At 37.4% G+C, this 21,998-nt stretch overlaps 1 protein-coding gene across 1 annotated transcript in view; it reads left to right on the top strand.

Annotated features, from left to right (window-relative positions):
• Nucleotides 1-21,998, top strand: part of LOC112947594 (glypican-6) — a gene marked incomplete at its 3' end in the record, with an annotated part of 427,468 nt that overhangs the window by 403,611 nt on the left and 1,859 nt on the right. The window contains exons 4-5 of the mRNA XM_026039716.1: nt 11,348-11,478; nt 19,172-19,315. Coding sequence (XP_025895501.1) covers nt 11,348-11,478; nt 19,172-19,315 — 275 coding nt within the window. The remainder of the gene's footprint in view (nt 1-11,347; nt 11,479-19,171; nt 19,316-21,998) is intronic.

Raw genomic sequence — 21,998 nt, forward strand, 5'->3', positions numbered from 1 at the left:
GACCTTGCACTTGCCCTTGTTGAACTTCATGAGATTTCTCACCGCCCAATTGTCCAGGCTGTCCAGGTAGATATATAACATTTAAAGTTGATATCTTTGTTTATATATTTTTGCCTTCAAAAAATATGAAATCAGAATTGGTTTTGTTTACATTAAACACTTGGGTGCAAAACATGGGACAGAGCCTATCATTTGTTTTGTCTTCCTATGCTAGTAGATTGACTTCCTGTCCTTGCTTATGCCAGTATGGATCTGGAACAACTGCAACGATATCAGTGTTTATATTCTAGATTGATTCCCAGTCTTGCTAAATGCAAAATTTCACCAACTTGCGTAGTGCKGCTGAGCAGGGGAGCAGAATTAAGATTAGTAATTGCAAGCAGACTGTCACCAAGTGCAGGTCATTGGCACAGGAGAGAGGACAGATGGTAGGTGTGGTGGGACAGAAGTGTAGAGAAGCTGGACTGCCTCATAGTCTTGGGGCCATTACTTGAGGGGTGATGAATAGGAATGATTTCAGCAGTAAACTAGCAGCTATGTTTTAAACCCTGACTACATTGCATGGATGGAGTCTCCCATTGTAGACCCATCTCCAGAGCTGACTATGTCTCTTCACTTATCATACAGGTAATTTGGAAAGTTCACTTCACCAAGTGCTCAGAACCATAGGCACCAGCTAAGACTCCAACTTACAAATTGATCCCAGAACATCCCACACTTCTGTTTCCCTTGTCTGCATTTATAATATCCAGTAGCCTTACAGATAAATATAATTAATTCATAACCATACATCTTTCTGATATTCTTGGATGAAACTGGAGCTGATTGGATGATTTTTCTCCTGGAAAATGCTCATTTTAAAAAATAAAAAAAAAAAAGAAGGAAAATTAATATGATGATTCCCTGGCTGCTGGCCTGGGAGCCTCGCCAGCAAGCAGCCARACAGCAATCTTTCTGGTAATTTCTGTGAAAAAATGTTCCATTTTTAAATTTTTCATGCTTAGTTAAAACATTTTTTTCCTGCTGTGAAGGTTTTAGTGGGAACAGATTTTCATTTTGTAGCCAACACAGTCTGTAGTCTTATTAATATTTATGATTACAATATATCAGACAAGTGGCCTTCTGTGGTGATCTGTTTGTTCGTTTGATTTTTGACAATTTTTCATTATTTAGACCTTTTTCAGATCGGACAAACATTTTTACTTTTGACCTCGTAGATGTTTTTATAAAAAACAGAACACTGATAGTTTTAAAAAAGTCAAGGAACTCCAATGTAAGATATTATARCATTGTCCCTTTCCTATTGATTATTTTTGTTTCATCTCAACAATATAGTTAGTGCAGCTAGGTCAAACATWCAGAACTTGCTCTTTCCTTCCAAGAGATGAGTCAAAATAATAAATAGATTAGTCACACCAGCTGTATTGATTTGTGACAGCTTTGATGTACACAGTCGTTTAGGATGCCTGTGTTCCATTGGAGTAACAGCTTAAGTAGTTGGTGTCTATTTGGAAAAAAAACTACTATATTCAAATACTATTTTTATTTGCTACATTGAGCTGCATTGTGAGAAAACGCTGTTAAGCATCTAAAAATTCTTTGCTTAGTGGGAGGTTTTAAAAAAAAATGAGATATCTGCAGTACATTTCCATATTAATCAATAAGATGAAAGACAAAAATCAGTTTTGTCTGTGCGTCTGTATGTGACACCTCCCTTAGAGCCTATCTATCCCTATWCATAGGATGTATCCCTATACATAGGGATCACCAGCAAAGCTGGTGATAGGTTGATAGTTTATTTATAGCAAGGAAAGAAAAAAGTCAGCTTGTGAGGATGTCTATTCAAAAATCTGGCTTTGGTACCTGGGAAATGTATGTTTCAAATCTTAATAATAGTAGTTTTCCAACATCAAACTGCATGCTGTAATAGACAGAGGCATTGGAACAGACAAATGCCATGTTCAAGGAAATGGGAAAGTACCATAAGGACGAATGTGTTTCTTAAATCAGTAACTGCCAATAAAAATGTGTGTCAGGAGTGACATGGGAAATATGAATTGTAAGTCAGTTGTTATGAAGAAGATGAGGACATCAGATGCATCGAGAAAATCAAACCGATTTTGTAAATTGGAAATGTGGGCCAAAAAGAACCTCTGCAAAACAATGCTAACAAGATTCCMTTATGAAAGATTAATCTATTCTAGACATCATACCAGCAGTGAGCTCCTTTACTGCAAATAAAGAGAACAACAAAGTACTAGAGGAAATTATTGATGAATACAGCAGAAGCGTGAGCACAGAAAGCATGATCGAACACAAAATAAAGAAGGATATGATAGATGTCTACAAATATCTGAGAGATGTAAATACCAAGAAAAGAATAAAACTTTTGAGATGCTTTGGATGTTACAAGATAAAGTAATACGAATAATTGGGTGAAAGTAAGCAGGAGAAAAGTTACTCTAAATAACTTTAAAAATATTATAATATTAATTTATAATAGGCAATAAAATAGCTTTCTAAGAAATRTGGTAAAAGTGTATCATATGAACTGTTTTAAAATTGGACTGAACACCACTGTGGTACTGTAGTAATAATTCTGAATTGGGAGTGGAATAACTGAGAAGATCTTTGAGATTACAGAATCACAGAATATTTAAGGTTGGAAGGGACCTCTAGAGATCATCTAGTCCAACCTTCCTGCTCAAGCAGGCACACCTACAGCATGTGGCACAGGCTGGCATCCAGGCGGGTTTTGAAGACCTCCAGAGTAGGAGACTCACAACCTCCCTGGGCAGCCTGTTCCACTGCTCTGTCACCCTAACAGTAAAGAAGTTCCTCCTCACCTGAAGACAGAACTTCTTGTGCTTCAGCTTGTGGCCATTACCCCTCGTCCTGTCGCTGGCCACCAGTGAAAACAGCTTGTCCCCATCCTCCCTGCATTCTCCCTTCCTGAACTTATACATATTAATCATATCCCCTCTCAGCCTTCTCTTCTCCAGAGAAAACAGGCCCAGCTCACTCAGCCTCTCTTCATACAAGAGATGTTCCACTCGCTTAATCATCCTGGTTGCCCTTCTCTGGACCCTCTCCAGAAGCTCCACGTCCCTCCTATACTGGGGTGCCCAGAACTGAACACAGTACTCCAGGTGCGGCCTCACCAGAGCTGAGTAGAGGGGCAGAATCACCTCCTTTGATCTGCTGGCAACACTCCTCCTGATGCCGGCCAGGATCCCATTGGCCTTCTTGGCCACGAGGGCACACTGCTCACTCATGGTTAACTTAGTGTCAASCAGGACTCCCAGGTCCCTCTCCATGGAGGTGCTTTCCAGCAGGTCAACCCCTAATCTGTACTGATGCCTGGAGTTATTCCTCCCCAGGTGCAGGACCCTGCACTTGTCCTTGTTGAACCTCATGAGGTTCCTCTCTGCCCAACTCTCCAGCCTGTCCAGGTCCCTCTGGATGGCAGCACAGCCCTCCGGAGTGTCGGCCACTCCACCTAGCTTGGTGTCATCTGCAAACTTGCTCAGGGTGCATTCCGTGCCCTCGTACAGGTCATTGATGAACAGGTTGAACAGCACTGGGCCCAGCACTGACCCCTGGGGGACACCACTGGCCACAGGCCTCCAACTGGACTCGGCSCCATTTATCACCACCCTCTGAGCTCTGCCATCCAGCCAGCCCTCRATSCACCGCACCGTGCACTTCTGATTTCTATAACTGGCCTAAAATAATATGGGCAATATATTCTGGGCTATTTTTACCAAGGAAAGGATATATTAAACAAGAAATTTTAGACTATAATTTGCTATCTTGAATCATTTGAGCATATAGCATCAAAGAAGAGTCAGAGTCCAAAGAGTCAGAAAGACAGACTTTTTTTCCAGCATTACCAAGTTTACATTTCTTTAAAGAATTGTTCTCACYTGTATATATTAATATAAATTTTAAAAATGGATTAAAACAGAGAGTACAGCACCATGTATCTATCAGGGTTGTGTTTTTTATTTACTAACCGTGTCATGCTGATGTACTAACTTAGTMCTGATGGGACTACTTGAACCTCTCTTGACTTAAGAATAAAGCAACAACACAGAGATCATATGAAAGTATTGTGTTTTCTTCAGTCTCTCATGTCAAATATTCAGACAGAATTCTCAGTGACTGACATCATTTTCTGAAAGTCAGCTTCAGAAGGACATCTTGCATTCAACTCCCGTAGAGCAATGAAAGAGTAATAATCATAGACAATAATTAGTTTTACCTGTTGTCTACTACTTTCTTTAGTGTTTGCATACTGAAGTATGACACAATTGGTCTCCTAATAACAGTGCTCCAAATTATGTAGAATTGCTCAAAGCTATAGTAGGACACAAACGTATTATTACTATTTTACTATGATCATTTTTTCRGTTCAAGGAAGAAAAATACATGTTATGAGAAATATTCAGGCAAATCTAGTGAACCTGCAGTTCACTCTACAAAATTCATTTTGTTGCTATCAGCTACAAGATGACAACTGCCTGTCAATATCTTTTTCATCCATATATTATACATGATATTAAACTCATTTCTGGTTCTGCTCTGTATAAAAGAAAGGTTAGAGACAAATCCTGTAGGAGTAATAGAAAATAATCCATTACTACAGAACTGGATAGAAAACAAATTAGCTCACTGAAGCTGTTATCCTTTTTTTTTTTTTTTTCTTTCTTTTTGAAGAGGGATAAGTGACGCATCTGTGAACCAAAATAACCAAATAGCTGATCAAAAATAGCAAAACGAGGATAATTCTTAAATCTTTCTTGTCTCTGATATTAAACTTAGATAATAAAAAAATTAATTCTAAACATATACAGTTATTTATCTCTTTTTAAAGTGTGCTTTATTAATTAACTAGTAATTCAGTTGGCAGGGAGAATTTTGGATCCCTATCTCACCTGCAAGAAGTCTTGATGTGCTTTTCATTGCATCATTGTTAACTAACCAGTTTTCAGATATCAGCCCTGTGAGCATAAGCCAAAAGTCTGGTCTGGTTCCTTCATAGTACATATCTTGAATGCTAAGATAGAGACCCATCTCTTTCATCCTTTGTAGCCAGGGGAATAATTAAAAATTCCATAGAAAGAGTCTTGAAAGAACTTTCAGGCACCTAATCACAGCAGAGATGGTTATGATGTCATTCCAGCAGGTAGGAGTTTTAGCCTCCTCAAACTACTGGAAGGAATTTTAAAAAAAGGTTTTACTGCTTAAAGGCACCTTCAGAAATACTTGCTACTGCTTTAAAGTCTTGCTACTGCTTTAAAGAAAAATCTGTGTTCTATGAGCAACTGCTGAAATTTAGAAAGGCAGAGAGGGTCCTTGTCAGACTAGCTAATAGCTAGACCCTGCATTAACTCAACATGACTCAGGTAGTTAGATTCATAAGTTTTTAGTTGGAGAGAGAGGAGCCCACTGGCATCCCTGYGCTGTTCCAGGACCATCTCCAGATTTTCAGGAGAGGAAATTTTAGGAGGATTTTCAGGAGCACRTTAACAAGTAAGAACCTTAACATGGACTTTTAGGTGAGAGGCTTAGGTATGATGGCCAACACTACTTCCACATGGCCAGCCCTTTCACTTCACTTCATTTTTGTTTTCCCATGATTTTAGTTCCTCAGCACAACTTGATACATCCCTTTCTCCATCCCTGTCTTCTACTGTATAAACAACCCACTTGCTTTTTTTCCATCTCTAGTCCCTTTTTTCTTTTTGCTACATCCTCGTCCAAATTTCATGTTGCTGAAACAGTTATCTGTGTAATATTGACCTAACATGTTGTTAGTGATGGAGTTGCTGTGAGCCTTTACAAATATTCCTCCAGTTACCTGTAATTCTCAACTGTTTCTTACAGTACCCACCCTTAACCATCTGTGATATCCAGACATTTCTCACACCAATAACTGAGGGTTTTTTTAGCTTCTCACCCTTTTTTTCTTTTATTTCAAAGAATATCCCATGCCATGTGCAGCACTATCCCTGATTTTGCTCAGTTAACTGAACTTCAGGTCGGTGTCTAGTCAACTGCCTATATACCTTAAGAAAAAGTCTTAATAGAAMAAATAACAGAATTGATAAATGAAAATCCAGATGATGAATATGGAGATTGCTTTTACATAGATGCAAAGTACTTCTCCAAAAAAGGAACAAAATGTAGGATAAAGACAGAGAATTATGCTAATATTATGCCAGTATCTGTAGAGATTAATGATATTGAGAGAGGAAATATGCCATTTTAACCACATCAAAATAGAATCACACAGTGTTTTCATACCAATAAAGAATAATGTTTAAAGAGGACTATGAACCCTAAGGAAAAGATTAGTTTTGGCATCCCTGGTGTGACTTATTCTTGTTTTCTGAGAAGAGAGTTCTTAGCACCTCATTAAACAAGAGGTGGAGGTTTACTTTACTCTTCTCCTTGAATTTTATTAGTAAATCATAATCTGGCAGTAAAAAAGTTTTGATAGAATATTACAGGGATTTTTTTTTTGAAGTTGGTATGTACTATAATTCAGTTTTCAGTTTTATTTTAGTTTTGTTTCATTACTTTAACACTGTGAAGATTTTGTAGCTGTAATTTATATTTAGTGTCATAATGGAAAATTCACTGAGTTTTATCAACATGACATAGTAAATACAACCCAGACTCCCACTTCCCCTGCCCTTGGTCAGAAGGATGGGAAACCACCCTAAAAGCATTTCTTTGCAACCTAGAATATTTACGGTTATATACTTTTCCAAAGCCACCWTTGCCACAAGGTCATGTTCCACTGCAATAAGTTGCTCAATCTGTTTACAGCTGATTCTTATTTCTTCTCCTGTAATCTTAACATACATAAAGGCCTTTGAAGTTTTTAAAATAAAATTTATCCTTACCTTTTTTCACAAAGCAATATATGAGTAATTCACCCACATTTCTTCATGGGTTATTATTAGGATCAGGCAAATACTGCTAGAAATAATACAAACCTCCTCCTATAAAATATAAGATAAAATCTTTCTCTGTGCTTGCCCCTGAAACCAAATATACTTTGAGATTTTGTGAAGCCCATGCATTCTCAGTGATTTACCCTTGTTCATCTCCCTGAAGAAACAATCTTTTAAGAGGATTCATCCACAGATGCGTCTCTAGAATTCCCTTGGGAAAGCTAAGCCACTTGTGGGAGCTCACTTAGAATTTAAAAGAAGATCAAGAGAGATGTGCATGGAATGAAAAAAATGTCAAAGTCCAGCTAACATTGACCAAAATGTACTTTCTCTTATTGGCTTCCTGGGTCTTTAAGGAAACGAGAGACCAAGAACTAAAACTTTCTTCTCGTATATCTTGCTGATAGAAAGGTGACAAGAAAAGGGGCACCTTTTTTTAACTTTGTTTTACGTTCTGGTTTGGATTTTTTTAGTTGTGCAATGTTTCATAAATTGGTGTCCTTGTCCCTACTCCCTTTGTTTCAACAAAAGATTTAATAGGAAACTTTCTTGAAATCTGCCCTGAAAGAAATGTAACATAAAAAAAAAGTATCACTTTTGGTGTAAAGACAACTGAAAGAAAATGTTTTGATGTAGTTCATAGGAAATATAGGCACACTCATGTCTATTTATATTATTATATTATTATATTATTATATTATTATATTATTATATTATTGTATTATTGTATTATTGTATTATTATAACCATTTTTTTCACTTGGAGACCTTCAAAGTTCACAAAATATTAACATATCTTCAAATTCACATAAACCTTTAAATTTTTAAATTGAACAATAACTAACTTAGCATCATGGTCAGCTTGCCCTGTGCTTCTTATTAAAACCTGTGCCCTGTGCATCTCTYGTATGCGGAGAGACTGAGTGAGCTGGGCCTGTTTTCTCTGGAGAAGAGAAGGCTGAGAGGGGATATGATTAACATGTATAAGTTCAGGAAGGGGGAATGTAGGGAAGAAGGGGACAAGCTGTTTTCATTAGTGGCCAGCGATAGGACGAGGGGTAGTGGCCATAAGCTGAAACACAGGAGGTTCCATCTCCAGGTGAGGAGGAACTTCTTTCCTGTGAGGGTGACAGAGCAGTGGAACAGGCTGCCCAGGGAGGCTGTGGAGTCTCCTTTCTCTGGAGGTCTTCMAAACCCGCTGGATGCTGCCCTGTGCCACCTGCTCTAGGTGTGCCTGCTYGAGCAGGAAGGTTGGACTAGATGATCTCTAGAGGTCCCTTCCAACCTTGAATATTCTGTGAAAACATCTAAAAACATTTTTAAGAGAAATTTTCTGTGATACAAACCAAAACAAAGTATATTTCTTCAGAATATTTTTTATATTTTGCCTAGACCAAAATACTGTCCTTCTAAGAGCTACAAGCAAGAAAACCCCATGACATTTCTTTGTCCATGAGAAATGTCCCTGACATTTTGGTCATAAGAATACTGTGTAAGCTCCCCAGAGCTGCTGTGCTCAGCCAGCAGCAATACTTCATGGAAGTCTGTCCTTGAGAACTCTTAAAAATTAAGATTTAAAAACTGAGATTCATATATTTTCTTGATTTCATATTGAAACCTCTCCAGCAGCTCCTGTAGTAATATTCATAATGTTTGTAGGAGAAACAAGAAAGCTGGGATAGCAAAGCTTTGTGCCTACAATATGACTGTAGATTTGAAGGTTTTATGAGTGGGAGCGATCATTTTATCATTTTGACTGACCTCTCATAAATCTCAGGCCAATACATTTCACCTGTTCTAAAACATTGAGCCTAACAGCTTTTGTTTCGTTAAATTGTATAGATTATTTTGTGTTAACGTACTGCACATGTTCATACAGAACAGTGCAAGTGAATAACAAGGGCTTGGGCTAGAGTGTGGGTTAGGGTAAGTAACCTTACATGCCAGAGATAGTAAGCCAAATGTRTTTTTGCAAGGGAGAAATTCAGCTTAGGAGGATGTGCTGAATTTTTTGAAGGGCTCAATCTTATGAGAAGGAAATTCAGCATAAATTCCAGTCTGAGAGCTGACCTAAAAATTCAGTAGGYAGAGATTAGTTAAGTAGAACAGTAGTTGGCCACAAGGTCTGCATACTGTCAATATTGTCATGACTGAATTATGATTGCTTTGCTCTTCAGGCATCTTTCAGTCTGTCAGAGACATTCTGGGTAGGTTTAACTTAGTATCAGGGAGATTGCGATGGTAGAAGGGGAAAGGGAAGAGGGAAGATCTCAGTCAGACAGAGGCTGTCAAGGTAAGAAAATCATTTTTGGAGTTTATTGGAATAGCACTTGCTCATCCTCACTTATCTGAACCATGTATTTGACTGAGTTGAGCCCTAGTTTGTTCCACCTACTTGTTCTAATGCTAAAGTGAGTTGGTGCAAAGTAGTGCCTATCCTTAACTTAAGCTGAAGGCTACTCCTACAGAAAAAAAAATAGATAAAAAAAATCTCATTGATTTCTACATTAACCTTAAGCTTTTCTCTAATCTTGAACTAAGACTAAATCACCTAAACCAAATCATCTGAACTTGTATCAGAATACTTTCTAATACCAGTTTCAGCAGTTAGGATTTAGGCAGATTCCATGACTCACAAAGTGCAAAGACTCATGTATTGTATACAAGTCATTCTGAACTTCTGAGGAAGAAAGCACTTTGYAGCAGACCACACCACGAAATCCTCTTTGCATGTGGAAAAGTTGCTAAATTATGCAGGAATCTTTTCATGTATGTTGTKTATATGTCTATCCGTGTGTGCATGAAAACATGCTTTGGTTTCTCTATCAAAGTCAGGTGTTGTTTTCACTGGGTATCCCACTGAGTATGGCTTAAAAACATTTAAAAATAATGCCTGCCCAAATTGCACTTCTATTAGAAAGGGATTGTCTACTATCTCATAATTTCTCATAGCCAACAGTAAGTGCTTTATGCTTTGCTTCAAAAAAATCAAAATCCACTCTTCACAACATAGAAGTACTGTGAAATATTAGATCCAAATTTTAAAAGGTGCTTAGGTACTAAATGCCAAGTGATTTCAATTTCAGTGGGATTTTTAGGCACATGTTAACTGTATCTAAAAAAATGAGTATATCCTAATGTTCAGATCTGACTGTGCCTGTAAGACTGGGGCTCCGTTGTCTGCTCATACATCCACACAGCCAAGTTGGTGGGATTTCCATAGATATAGATATAGACTAGAAAGGAGCCCCAGGACTGTCCAGTCAAGACGATAGCTAACACAGTCATCAAGGCAAAGAGATGCTTCACATCTAGAAGGAGTTTCTATGGGTCTGGTACTTACCAAAGCAAAACATGAATGGGGTCTGTTTTGGAGAGCACTTTGGTTATTAACAGAGTATTAATACCAGAGTCTAAGACTGAGGGATAAAGAAAGCATGTGAAAATTATTGTTTGTCATGTTAAAACTGCAGGTCTATTCTGCTTAAAGATAAGTAGATGATGGAAATTTAAAAAAATAACTCATGATAGATTAGGCTCAAATATGATGTTCAAAGGTATAGTGTAATTGCAGTTTATGACACGGCTTTTGCTGCACAAACATATGTGTCTGTTCATAGAAAATAAATATATATGATGTATGAGAAAACCTTTATGTTGCTTTAAATTTATTTTCAATTGCTTAGCTTATACTTGTTAGTCACTTAGAAACCTACACAAAATTAATTTGGAGACATGCACCAGCATAAATTGGCAAAAACATATTTTTAAATTCCAAAGCATACAAGGACTATATCTTTCTGCTTACAACTTTCAATGACATTTTCAAAACATAACAAGGCAAACATAGTTTATACCTATGTGCTATGGCAGAAATCCAATATTCATCTGCTGTTCATATTGCAAGAAAATGAGATCATTAGGGTCAGAAAGAACAGCTGCTTTAATTATAACATCCTGATATATCATATCAAAGTTTTCATCATCTCACACAAACTCTAAGAACATATCCCCAGGGATTATTTCTATCAACCTGCTTTTTTTTCAAGAAGATTATACAAGTACACTCCAGAGCACTGGCGGTTTGAATGTTGCAAAGCTGTGTGGAAATAATTCTACCCCAAGCTCGATAACGCTGTGGCAGCTGTTATTAATCTAAATTATACAATCCTGAGTCCCTTTTCTGCTGTGGTGGCAGTGGTAGGGGAAGATGTTTTGGCAGTCAGGAAGCAACTCTGCGGAGCCAGGTTTCTGCAGTGCTGCTGCCACATGCTCCCTGCCCCAGGGCCCTCAGCATCCGCATCTGCAGCTGGGGAAGCTGGTTGGTACAGGGCACCCACAGGTATCTCTCCTTAAGGGAATGTCTGCTTTTTGTGTTAACAGATGCCATGCTTCTGGTAGCCGAGAGATTAGAAGGGCCATTCAACATTGAATCAGTCATGGATCCTATTGATGTCAAGATTTCTGAAGCCATCATGAACATGCAAGAAAACAGCATGCAGGTGTCAGCAAAGGTACTGTGTGAGTCGCTCCTTCTCTCTTCCCGAGTGTCACAAGCAGGGGGGAAAGCATCTCCTTCAATTTTCTCTCCAGGTTTTAAGAAAGAGTGGCTAAACCACTAAAAGCGTATATCTGTTTGTTCAGCAGTTCACTAGGGTGTCTTTGAATCCTTTCTCTAGTTAAATAAGCCCAGAAGTTTTCAAACAGAAGCATCAGAGAGAAAAGTACTGTTTAGTAAATTGCAAATTAATAGCTGCGAGTGGTTAGAGAAAACAGAGACTGCTGAAAATTGCTGGTAGCTCAGTAAGCAACGTCCTGCAGAGTACATTTGATAACTTCTGCTCGTGTCTCATCTGTGATTCTCCGTATTAACATCCAAACACATTTTGATCTGTCTAGGTCAGACTGCAGTACAATGAGCTTGAGCTGAACACATGAAGTGTTCTGCTTAACCTCCTCTAATAACCACTCAAGGGAAATATCATTATTTTGCACAGTCTGTGATTACTAGACCTTGGTTTGATGGAGTTTTATGTGGATTCTGACATGAAAATAAACAAAGTTAATGATGCTATCTTCTTCCTGTTTTTAGCATGTGCATAAACACAGGTCACCACTGTCTCCAAACCCCATATTAATAAGGTTCTTGGAATTCAGTAACAGGTGCTGTTGAGCCACTAGTTAACAATTAATGTATTTTCCTTAATATTCATCAGCACACTGCAGTTCAGAATCTGAAATCAACTGTTTGCCAGGTTCTCCACATTAAGCGTTTCCACCTCCYATTGATCTCCCAGTAGTCAGTTAAGTTCTGGCTAGACTGCTCTCCAAGTCAGTGAATTTCCACTGCTTGGAAGTAAACAACTGTAAGCAAGAAAAAAAAAAACAGAGATAAAAGACAGAAGGCTGAAATTAATATTCTTCCTGCCAGTCTCAAATTAGATGCTCTTTATGGGTCCAGTGCTGCAGGATACTAAGAGTTTCCTTTAAGAGGCTCTTTGCTCTTCACATACATGAAGTTACTTAGGTTTTAAAAGCCTATGTCTACATCCTACTAGATAGGCAGAAGCATCAAGGCATTTATCAACCAAAGTCAGTTGAATACTTTGGAGCTACCTTAGCAAATCCAGCTCCTACCTCAAAGAAAAATACATTTTCACTAAAAATTCATGCAAGGCTCAGGTTTATTTCATTCTCCTTCTTATTTGCTTCATTCTCACAGTTTTTCCATTAGTCAGGAAACTGCGTTTCCTGCYAGAATCCAATGACATCACCTTGGAATAAGCTCGTCTCACTACTCATTTGCAATAGAGCAGACTGTTTGTCCTGTCCCTGAGAAATATTGTATTTGCTCTCAAGGTTAATAAATCACAAAAATTCCATTTGCACTTCAAAGTTTTTCTCTAAGAGAAATCTTAGGAAGCATTTTTTAAAATCTTAAGAAAAAGAAACCAAACTACAGCAGTGAAATTTATTTTACTCTGTTTTCATAGATAACAGAGCTATCTATGCATGGGGGCTTTTGTATTTTATATGTAGACCATTTTTTCTCCTGAAAAGTGATTTCCTTGTTTTCCCAGGTTATATCCATCTTTTTCAGGTCTTAAGTCATGAAAGTGTTCTAATGTGAAGGAAAAAAAAAAAGAAAAAGAAAAAAAGGCAAACTCTTTGAATCTACTGCTGTGATATTCTATGTCATATCAGATCTATAAAGATGATACATGAGCAGACTTTGAATCAATTATCTGTAGTCTATTTTTTTCACCTTATACATACTTGACCGCTTAGATCAAGCTTCAGTAAGAATGACAGATACCTTGCCAGATGTAATGGGGTGCATGGAATGCAATTGCAGACCTAATCTAGGAAAAGATCCACACTTGTCAGTCATTTAAATACTCCAGTCAAAAAGCTCCAGGTGGAACGTTAAAATCACACCATTTTATTTTCTTCTGATAATTTCTTTTTTTTTTTACATTCAGCTTTATCCTGCTGAAAATGCGGTAATTAGGAACCACAACCATTTTTTTTTCACAAGTCAGGCAGTGTGTTTGCACATAGGAAAATGCCAGTGTACTGTCTTGTCTACAGCACCTGCAGGCACACCAATTGCACTTCACAGCTGACATGCAGCTACCTTCACTAGAAAATCAGGCTGATATCTAGCTTGAATTGAACACTATGCTCAATAGAATTTAGGGCCATTTAGCTATTGCTGTATGTTATTGTTCCTCTCTTAAAAATGAATGGAAAAAATAACAASAAACAGTTTCTTTACCAAGGACCCCTCACCAAATCCATGTTTTTTTTTGCCAGCAGAAGACCTGGAGATCATTTAATTCAAATCCATCCCTCTTCTCTTTTGAATACTTCTATAAGATATCCCTATTCCAGAGGTCATCACCATTAAATTTCACTGCCATTTTATGTTTATATTGCAGGGTGATATTTTCTATTATGCCAACTGCCATTGTATTTTGAAATCTATTTGGGAAAAACGTATTTTTGGGGGCATAACACAGTTACTGTACATTACTGTGCATATGGAAGCAAAATTAAGTGGATAATAACATACAATTTTCAACAAAAAAGTAGGAAAAAAGTAAGGATGCATGCTTTTATTTGAATGATGAGGTCTTCAATTTTAGACATAAACAGAAAAATATATAATGAACATCCTAAATTTCCATTTTTATGGCTTATCTTTTCATTCTTCACTTAATGCAACCCTGATGATTTTGTCCAATTTCTTTTTTCTGCTAAATATGCATATCCTTTTCAGCACTATTTTTCTGAGAAATGGACTTCATAGTTATGGCAATACTGATAAATAAAAGAGGGACAAGRGCCTGACCTTGAAGCCAAGTGGCACAGCCTGATTCATGCTTATGCTGCTGAACTAAGGAGCAGTTTCATTCTGGAACAAGCGAGTTGGGGCAGTCCAAGGAATATCCAATGACATAGCAATTAATCTGTGTGGACAGTCAGGGCTTATTGCTCAAGTTCACGCCATATCTTTCATTTCTTTAATAGAGGCAAGCTCTCTAACTTCCACTCTTGATGGGTGCACATTAATATCGATACCGAGTTATAGTGTCAGTGTCCTCTTCTGTCTTTGTACTTCCAAGCAAGGACACACAGGCTCAGCTCTATCCCAGTTCCAATCACTCCATAAAATGGAGCATCTCTGTTCCATCAGCAATCAGCCATTGGCATTTATTATTTGCTGATTCTTTTAGCAAAGTTCAAAAGTTCACATTAACTAGGTACTAGCATTATACTAAGATCTTCTAATGCATTGCAATCCTTTTTTTTTTTTTTTCTTGGCATTTTCTTCAATCTGTATTCATCACCAATGTGCTTAAAATGTCTGACCATAAACCTCTAAACTGCAAAAACTGCTCATCTTGTGAGGCTGTCATGTCCCTTAATGGCAACTATGTGAGGTCCTTATTCTGCCTCAAGAAGAGTCACATTCCTGACAACTGCAATATCTGCAGATGACTTCCCGATGTCCAGCAAGGAGCAATGGTCTAGTAAGTCATGACCAAAAAAAAAAAAAAAAAAAAAAAAAAAAGACTAAAGATCTAAAGATCATCAAAATCAGTCTCTATAGGTAACATCTGCTAACAGCTGGTGACACCTGCATCCATTCTGATCCATTCTGACAGAGTGTCTTCTGCAAGCCAAAGCCACACACCACACATAGGGCAAAAATAGCTGGTCTAGTCTCTTTGAGATGCCAAGCAGCACTTCTGTGCTCTCTAAGAGCAGGCTTTGTGATACAGGTTGATACAGGTCCACCTCAAACTTCAGTGGAGTTGCCTGAGGGCTGCCTCTGGTAGCAATCAGGTTGCCATAGACCTACCCTGGGTTTCCCCTGATAGTGTCTGAGACACGTTAACATCTGCATTACTGAAATAATACTCTTTGTCACTTGTCAGTGACAGTCTTTGATATTTGAACATTATAGCCATAGTAATGCTTCAGGTAATAACATGCTGTGCAGCAGCTTGGTCATTTCTCGGGTAGCAGCATTATATTCTGCATATTGTTTATTCTCAAGATTTAGTCATAGCAGACATGCATCACATTCTCCTTCCCAAAGACATAATTCAGAGGGTCAAAATGCATCCATTTAATATCATTTTAATAGCTTTATCCTGGTTCAARCAAACCGGGATCTGGATCTTCAGAATCTTCCCATAAAGTTGTCAGTTTTATGTGGTGTCAGCGTCACGATTACCTTATATTTTAACAATACAAGTGATTAGTAAATGACATCTGCAGAGACTTCTTGTTTACAGGAAGTGAAGGAAAACTCTGCAAACAGCTGAAAAGTTGTTGTAACATTCATTTATCTTCAAAATGGATAAAATTCACTAACTGATTAAAACGAGCATATTTTTCCTTTATCTTTGCTCCAATACATTGGGATATTTTCTGCATTTAAAATAGGCTGGTCTACATCAACATGTTTGACTGCTCAAGTGTCTTTTGGCTACCATGCCAAGATTTCTGTTCATTCATAAAGACTGTCCCCAGAGCTGAGTCTCCCAGTAGCTGAACTTAAATCTTATTTTATCCATGCTGATGGACATCCAGTTTAACCTGGAGATATGTGTTCCTTTCTTGGCAATTACTCAGCTAAAAAAAAAAGTGAATCAATTCCATGACATAGCAGACTATCTATGCATTATTTATAAGGAAATCTTCATAAAACTATGTCTAAGTTTCTTCTTAAAATAGCCCAAGAGTTTCATATTAACAAACCTCTTCATTTATCTGTGTTCTCCACAGAGCCCCATGCAGGAAAAAATATAATGGTGCTCTTCAGGAAAAAAAAATCAATAGTATTCTAGCTGAAGATGAGAGAGTCAATGGAGCAGAGTCGTATAGAGATGCTCAGTAGGAAACCCTATACACAAGCACATGTCTAAATAACAGCATGACTCAAGACATGAAAGAGGATGAATTCTTTCTGCTGGGATTCAAAGCACTGAGTTCTTCTGAGAAAATAACTCTTTTTTTTTTCACAGTAATACTAGCTCATACTAGTAGTTTCTCTGTTTAGCGAGCTCTCTGCATTGGCTAAGTTGACTTATCTCATGKCTTGGTTCACATAAGCAACACAGAAGTCTAGTGTCATTTGAAACCCTCAAGGATATTGCATCAGAGAGTTAACTGCCAGTTCATCAGGGAATTGGTCCTCCAGACCAATGATCCTCTGTTAAGACAGTTGTAAGAGGTATCTCGGGTACCCTAGGATGCCACAAATGAATATAGCTGCTTATGTGTGGGCAAGCAGAGTTTTTGATTTCTGTCRCCTAAAATAGGAGCTTAGATATTTAGCTTAAATATAAATATACATGTCTATGCCTAAATTCAGGTATCTTAATTTCAAACTGAATACCTTCTCTAAAGTCAGGTGAGGTGAATTGCACACATTACAAATAAAGTCCCTTTTTTTTTTCAAAAAGAGTATATTTATACTGTCAATTCACAGCATGTATAATAAGAAACCTAAACATTTTCCTGTTTTTTTTAAGTATCTCTGAATATCTACTTGACAAAAATATTTCATGTACTTTTTCACAGGAAGTACTTCCCAATGCCATTTTACAGCTTTACTTTTTGTATTCTGACATATAATACATGGATGTAAATTATAAATTATCTCTTATGCACTGAAAATATAGTTACTGACTATCAGATCCTTAGYGCATTTCTTCTGTCTTGCTTAGAAAATAAATGATTTCTTCTCCCCTGACATAAAAATGGCCATTCAATCTCCACTTCTGTTATTGTCTGATTGTATGTAATTTTATTCATACAAAGTTCTTGCACTACAAATAACAAGTATTACATGACTATTTATATGTATCTAAATGCCAAATAATCTATGCTTTTTTTTTCACTATGTCACAAAAAAAGTAAAATATAAATTATTCAGAGTCAAAATTTATCTGCACGGTCATAAAAAGTAGCCTGTCAAACAGTCTGTGAAATTTAAGGGTAGCATTTCAGTGTCCTCATTTCCCTTTACCATGAGAGTTGACCCATATTTTGAATGACCGTCACTTGTGTTTATAAGCAGATACCCAAATGTTTAAAAAACTGAAGATTTCATATATATCTAAATAAACTGCTATGGTTTTTGCTCATAATCTCTCATCAAAATAAATTGGTAAATATTCTAAGCATAATTAATGTCCCACCATGTATATTTGGCCCTTAAAAATGTATCACATTATTCATAATCATGTATATAAACCCTGAATACTAACTTTGACCTAAATTTCTGAAGAAAAACTGGAAATGTTCAAACAAAAATCACCTTTCCTAGATGATTAAATTATTTTATTGTCCAATTATCCCCATGATGAAGGAGGTTAGAAACTCTTCAGAAAATGTTATACATAGTCTTCAAACACAGCAAGTAATGTTTCTCACACAAATTAAATATTCCCATGGCCACACAACAGCTGACTTGCTGGACTTTGAGCCAAAACYGACATGATGATTGAACATAAATTTAGCATGGGTCAGTTTCTTTCAGCAAATTCTGAATCATTCGGGACCTCTAAATTAATATCAGGAAACCTAGCCAAGAGCTAATTGTAATGAATCCTGAAAGCAACACAAGTCATGATATCCATACCTACTTCAAGGGACATCCTCTCAAGGCACAATATTGTCTAAAAGCAAAACATGATCCTTGGGAAAATTGGCTATCAACATGGCTAGCATCTTATTTGCCATCCAAAAAGGGAGGACACTCACAAGGCACTGCATTTGCAGCACCACAAAATTAATTTGGATAAACAGTCTGTGTCTAGATTTAGAGCTCAGTAAAAGGTATCTTACAGGATATTCTTTTCAGAGGAAGGAAAATATTGAAATGGACAAAATATCATGCTCACAAAAAAAACAAAAATAATACAAAAAGATGATTTCAGAACTGAAAAGGTTGCTATGAAAGCAAACAGCAGGACCCTTCCCTACCTCGTCAAAGCACTTAAAAAACATAATTGTGCAAATATCCTACTTCCCTTCAACACAGCAACTTCCGAAAAAGCTTCTCTGAGATTTACCCTTGCTAATGTGTCCTCAGAGTCTTTTAGTATTCACAATATATATATTACTGAACCTTTTTCCAAAGAGGAGCGTATGAAAAATGTCATAAGCCTAAATATTATTTTTCATACCTAGGAAACAAATAGAAAATAACTCTTACTATTGCCTCCTCAATATGCCTCAGCCCTCATCTAGAGAAAGGCCTACAAGGGAATAAGGAGGTAATCCACTTATAAGACTATTTCATCATTGACCTTTTCACTGAGACTACAAACAAGATTAGCTGGTGGGGATAGCTGTGGATCAGGATTATGAACGAGATATGATTTTGGATAAATACCACATCTAACAAAATCTGCAACAATTATCAACTGACTCCTACCACAAAGGGCTCTGTTTTTGTCATCTGTCCTCCTGAGCATTTAGCAATTAAAGTGCTCTCAAGTGTCAACTTCTTAGAACAATCACCATTCTAAAATGATTTAAGTATTTTTACAGTAGTATTTTTTTAAAGTATTTATATTTTATTTTATTTTTTTTAAGTATTTATTTTTTAAGTATTTTTACCTCTGTAAAATATCAGCTTCTCTTATTCTGTGATTGCCATACAACCTGCCATGTTTCTCTTAGGTTTTCCAGGGATGTGGCCAGCCTAAACCAGCACCCGCACTGAGATCTTCTCGTTCTGTCCCTGACAACTTCAATACCCGTTTCAGACCTTACAATCCAGAGGAGCGACCTACAACTGCTGCTGGCACAAGTTTGGATAGGCTGGTAAGATAAAACATGCGCTATTTTTTGAATTAGCAGAAATGGCTTGGCAATATGATAGGAAAAAAATGGTAATCTCTTGATAAAGGCTTTTTTAATGATTTCATAGGCACTCTATATAGTGTTCCACTGTTCATTAAATCTTTCCCCATTGGAAAGAGTTCAGAATTGCATTTTAGAGCAATATGACTCAGGTTTTTTGTACTAGAAATATTAGAAGAGAATAAGCTCCTTCCTTCAGGGCAAAAAACAGATAAGACAAGACAAATACTTTGCAATATGAATGTTCTTTGAAAAGCTATCACATCATATACTTTAAAAATATTCAATTATTTTTTAGCAGTCGGTTCTTTAACATAAACACATATAAAGGTACTTTCATTTACTCCACTCTTTAAATAAACTCTAAAATTAACTGCTTTGTTTGCAGAAGGTGCAAAAAAAATATTTCTATCAATCTGAGCTTCCAGTGATCATTCATCTTGCTTTATTTATTCAATCATTTCAAAAGCGTGACTTTAACAAAAGGTTGTTCTCTCTACAACACATAATTGGATTGACATCTCAGACTTCACCGTTCTTGCTATTTATACATCTATAGATTTCTAGTGGGCTAATAATTATAGCTGTTAATGTTGTCTCAGCAATTATCTGGAGATAAAGCCAATGGAAGAAATTCAAGAGCTGTAAAGCACCTGAATCAAAAGAAACTTTAGCTTGCTGAGCACATTGCTGCATGCCTGGGCAACCTCACTCCTGCTGCTCGTGCAGGGACCCAGGTCACCTCAGGGACCAGACAGTCGAGCTCGGGGCTGTAGCAAGAGGAGCACCCAGGTGGGAGTTGAGGTTTAGGACAGCTGATGCCTTCCCTCGTGCTTGCCAGCTGTGCACGTGCACCTTCCCATGCTGCAAAGCACCAGCTCTTGTGTCCCAGAACTGGCCAAGGTGAAGCGAGGCAACGCTGAAGCCAGTAGGTTTCGGTCACACTCTGGACGAGTTTGAAGATTGCATTCAGAGGAAGTGAGGGAGGAAGGGAAGAGGGGAGGAAGAGCATGGAAAGAAAAGTTGGTAGCAAACATAACTTGGATTACCTCTATAGAGTGAGATCAGTAACAGCATTTTTGCAATGAAAGAGAGAGAGATTTAGGAGGCATTCCATATTCACATAAGGAGAATATTTCCAAGCACATTAAGATCTTTTTTTAAATTGAAAATATACATAATAATGATCAACCTGACTAGAGCAGAGATGTGTGATATGCTATTGGCCTTTAAAGGCTGTAATTAATAAAAATTTGCAGCTCAGGTATTCTTTTATAACTCTTATTAACTTACAGGCACTCAAAAGGGAATTTGTCCCTATTTGATTTAACTAGGTTAGTTCATCCATTGTTCCAGGAAAAAAATGAACAGCTTAGTTTTGCTGCTGCTGCTTTAAAAAGTGTTGCAGCCAAATACCTATTCATTTTTCTTTCAGGTGATAATTACATTAGAAACTGCTCATTGCGTGTTAACAATGAGTGCTGGTTTCCGATTCATTTCCAAATGGCAGCGACTCACGTGTTATCTCCTTTTGGTTTGAGACCAGCAGTCCCTGTAGTTAGAGATGGCCACTGACCTCAGCTGGAGCGAGGAGAGGCTGCCTGTGTGGATTAGAGCAGAAGTCATTATTTCAGAGCTGTAATCCCCAAATGGTGCTTGGGAAAGGTCACTGCCTGCATCTCTCTCCAGCCTGGGTAATCTTACCCGGAAAGATATAAATGCTCCTCTCAGTAGCGCAATTCATCCCATCTACATTGCACTTCTTGTGCTGAATCATTCCCTCAATCACATATCTCTCTTCATTAACTATAGACAGAGCCTGGAGGACCAGCTTCACTTGGATCCTCCTAATCCTGGCATTGTTAATAGACTTGGAACAAATGCCACTCAAAGCAGTTTTCTAGTCTGTGCACTGATCATTTTCTACTGCTTGCTAAACATAAGCATGCAATATTAGTGTTTTGATAGTAGCATCAAGCACCAGAACACCTTCTGATTTTATAGACACAAAATATATGTGTAAGGAGTTAGCATTATCTGCTTTTATGTTACAAGATTTTTTCCTTGTGAGGCAATTGAATATTGAGTATCACACTTAGAAGCCTTTAGAAGTCTGGTTTAGTGATTTTATTCATAAAACACTGTCAAACCACTCAACTTGAAAGTGTCATAGCAAAGTCCAAACATGAACCTATGTAAATCTTTAAAGGTGAAGTGACAAATAATTCCACTTTCATCTTTTTTTGACAGCATGTCCTCAGAACAGGTATAAAGAGCACTTCCTCACATTTCAATCTTATACAAACATTGGCTAAATTTTTCAGTCCTGCTCAACTGCCCATTTATCAGTTTAATGCAACTGATCATATTTTATCAGGTATGTTGCACAAAGCAGCTCTTAAAGCCGACACTAAAATAAACCAGTGCTGAATTCTTCTGAAAATGAGCTCCTTCATGCTTAGCTGAACCTGATTGTTTAACCTCACTGCAGCATTCCAAGAGAGATGTTTTCCCAACTTACTGTCATAGCTGGCACCAATAAAGCTTAATAAACAAGAAATAACTCAAAATACTCATGTGCATTGGGAAAGAGGAGAGGAGAGGAGAGGAGAGGAGAGGAGAGGAGAGGAGAGGAGAGGAGAGG

The sequence above is a fragment of the Nothoprocta perdicaria genome, unplaced genomic scaffold (assembly GCF_003342845.1).
Source record: "Nothoprocta perdicaria isolate Ctin4 unplaced genomic scaffold, notPer1 scaffold_239, whole genome shotgun sequence".
NCBI classification, from domain to species: Eukaryota; Metazoa; Chordata; class Aves; order Tinamiformes; family Tinamidae; genus Nothoprocta; species Nothoprocta perdicaria.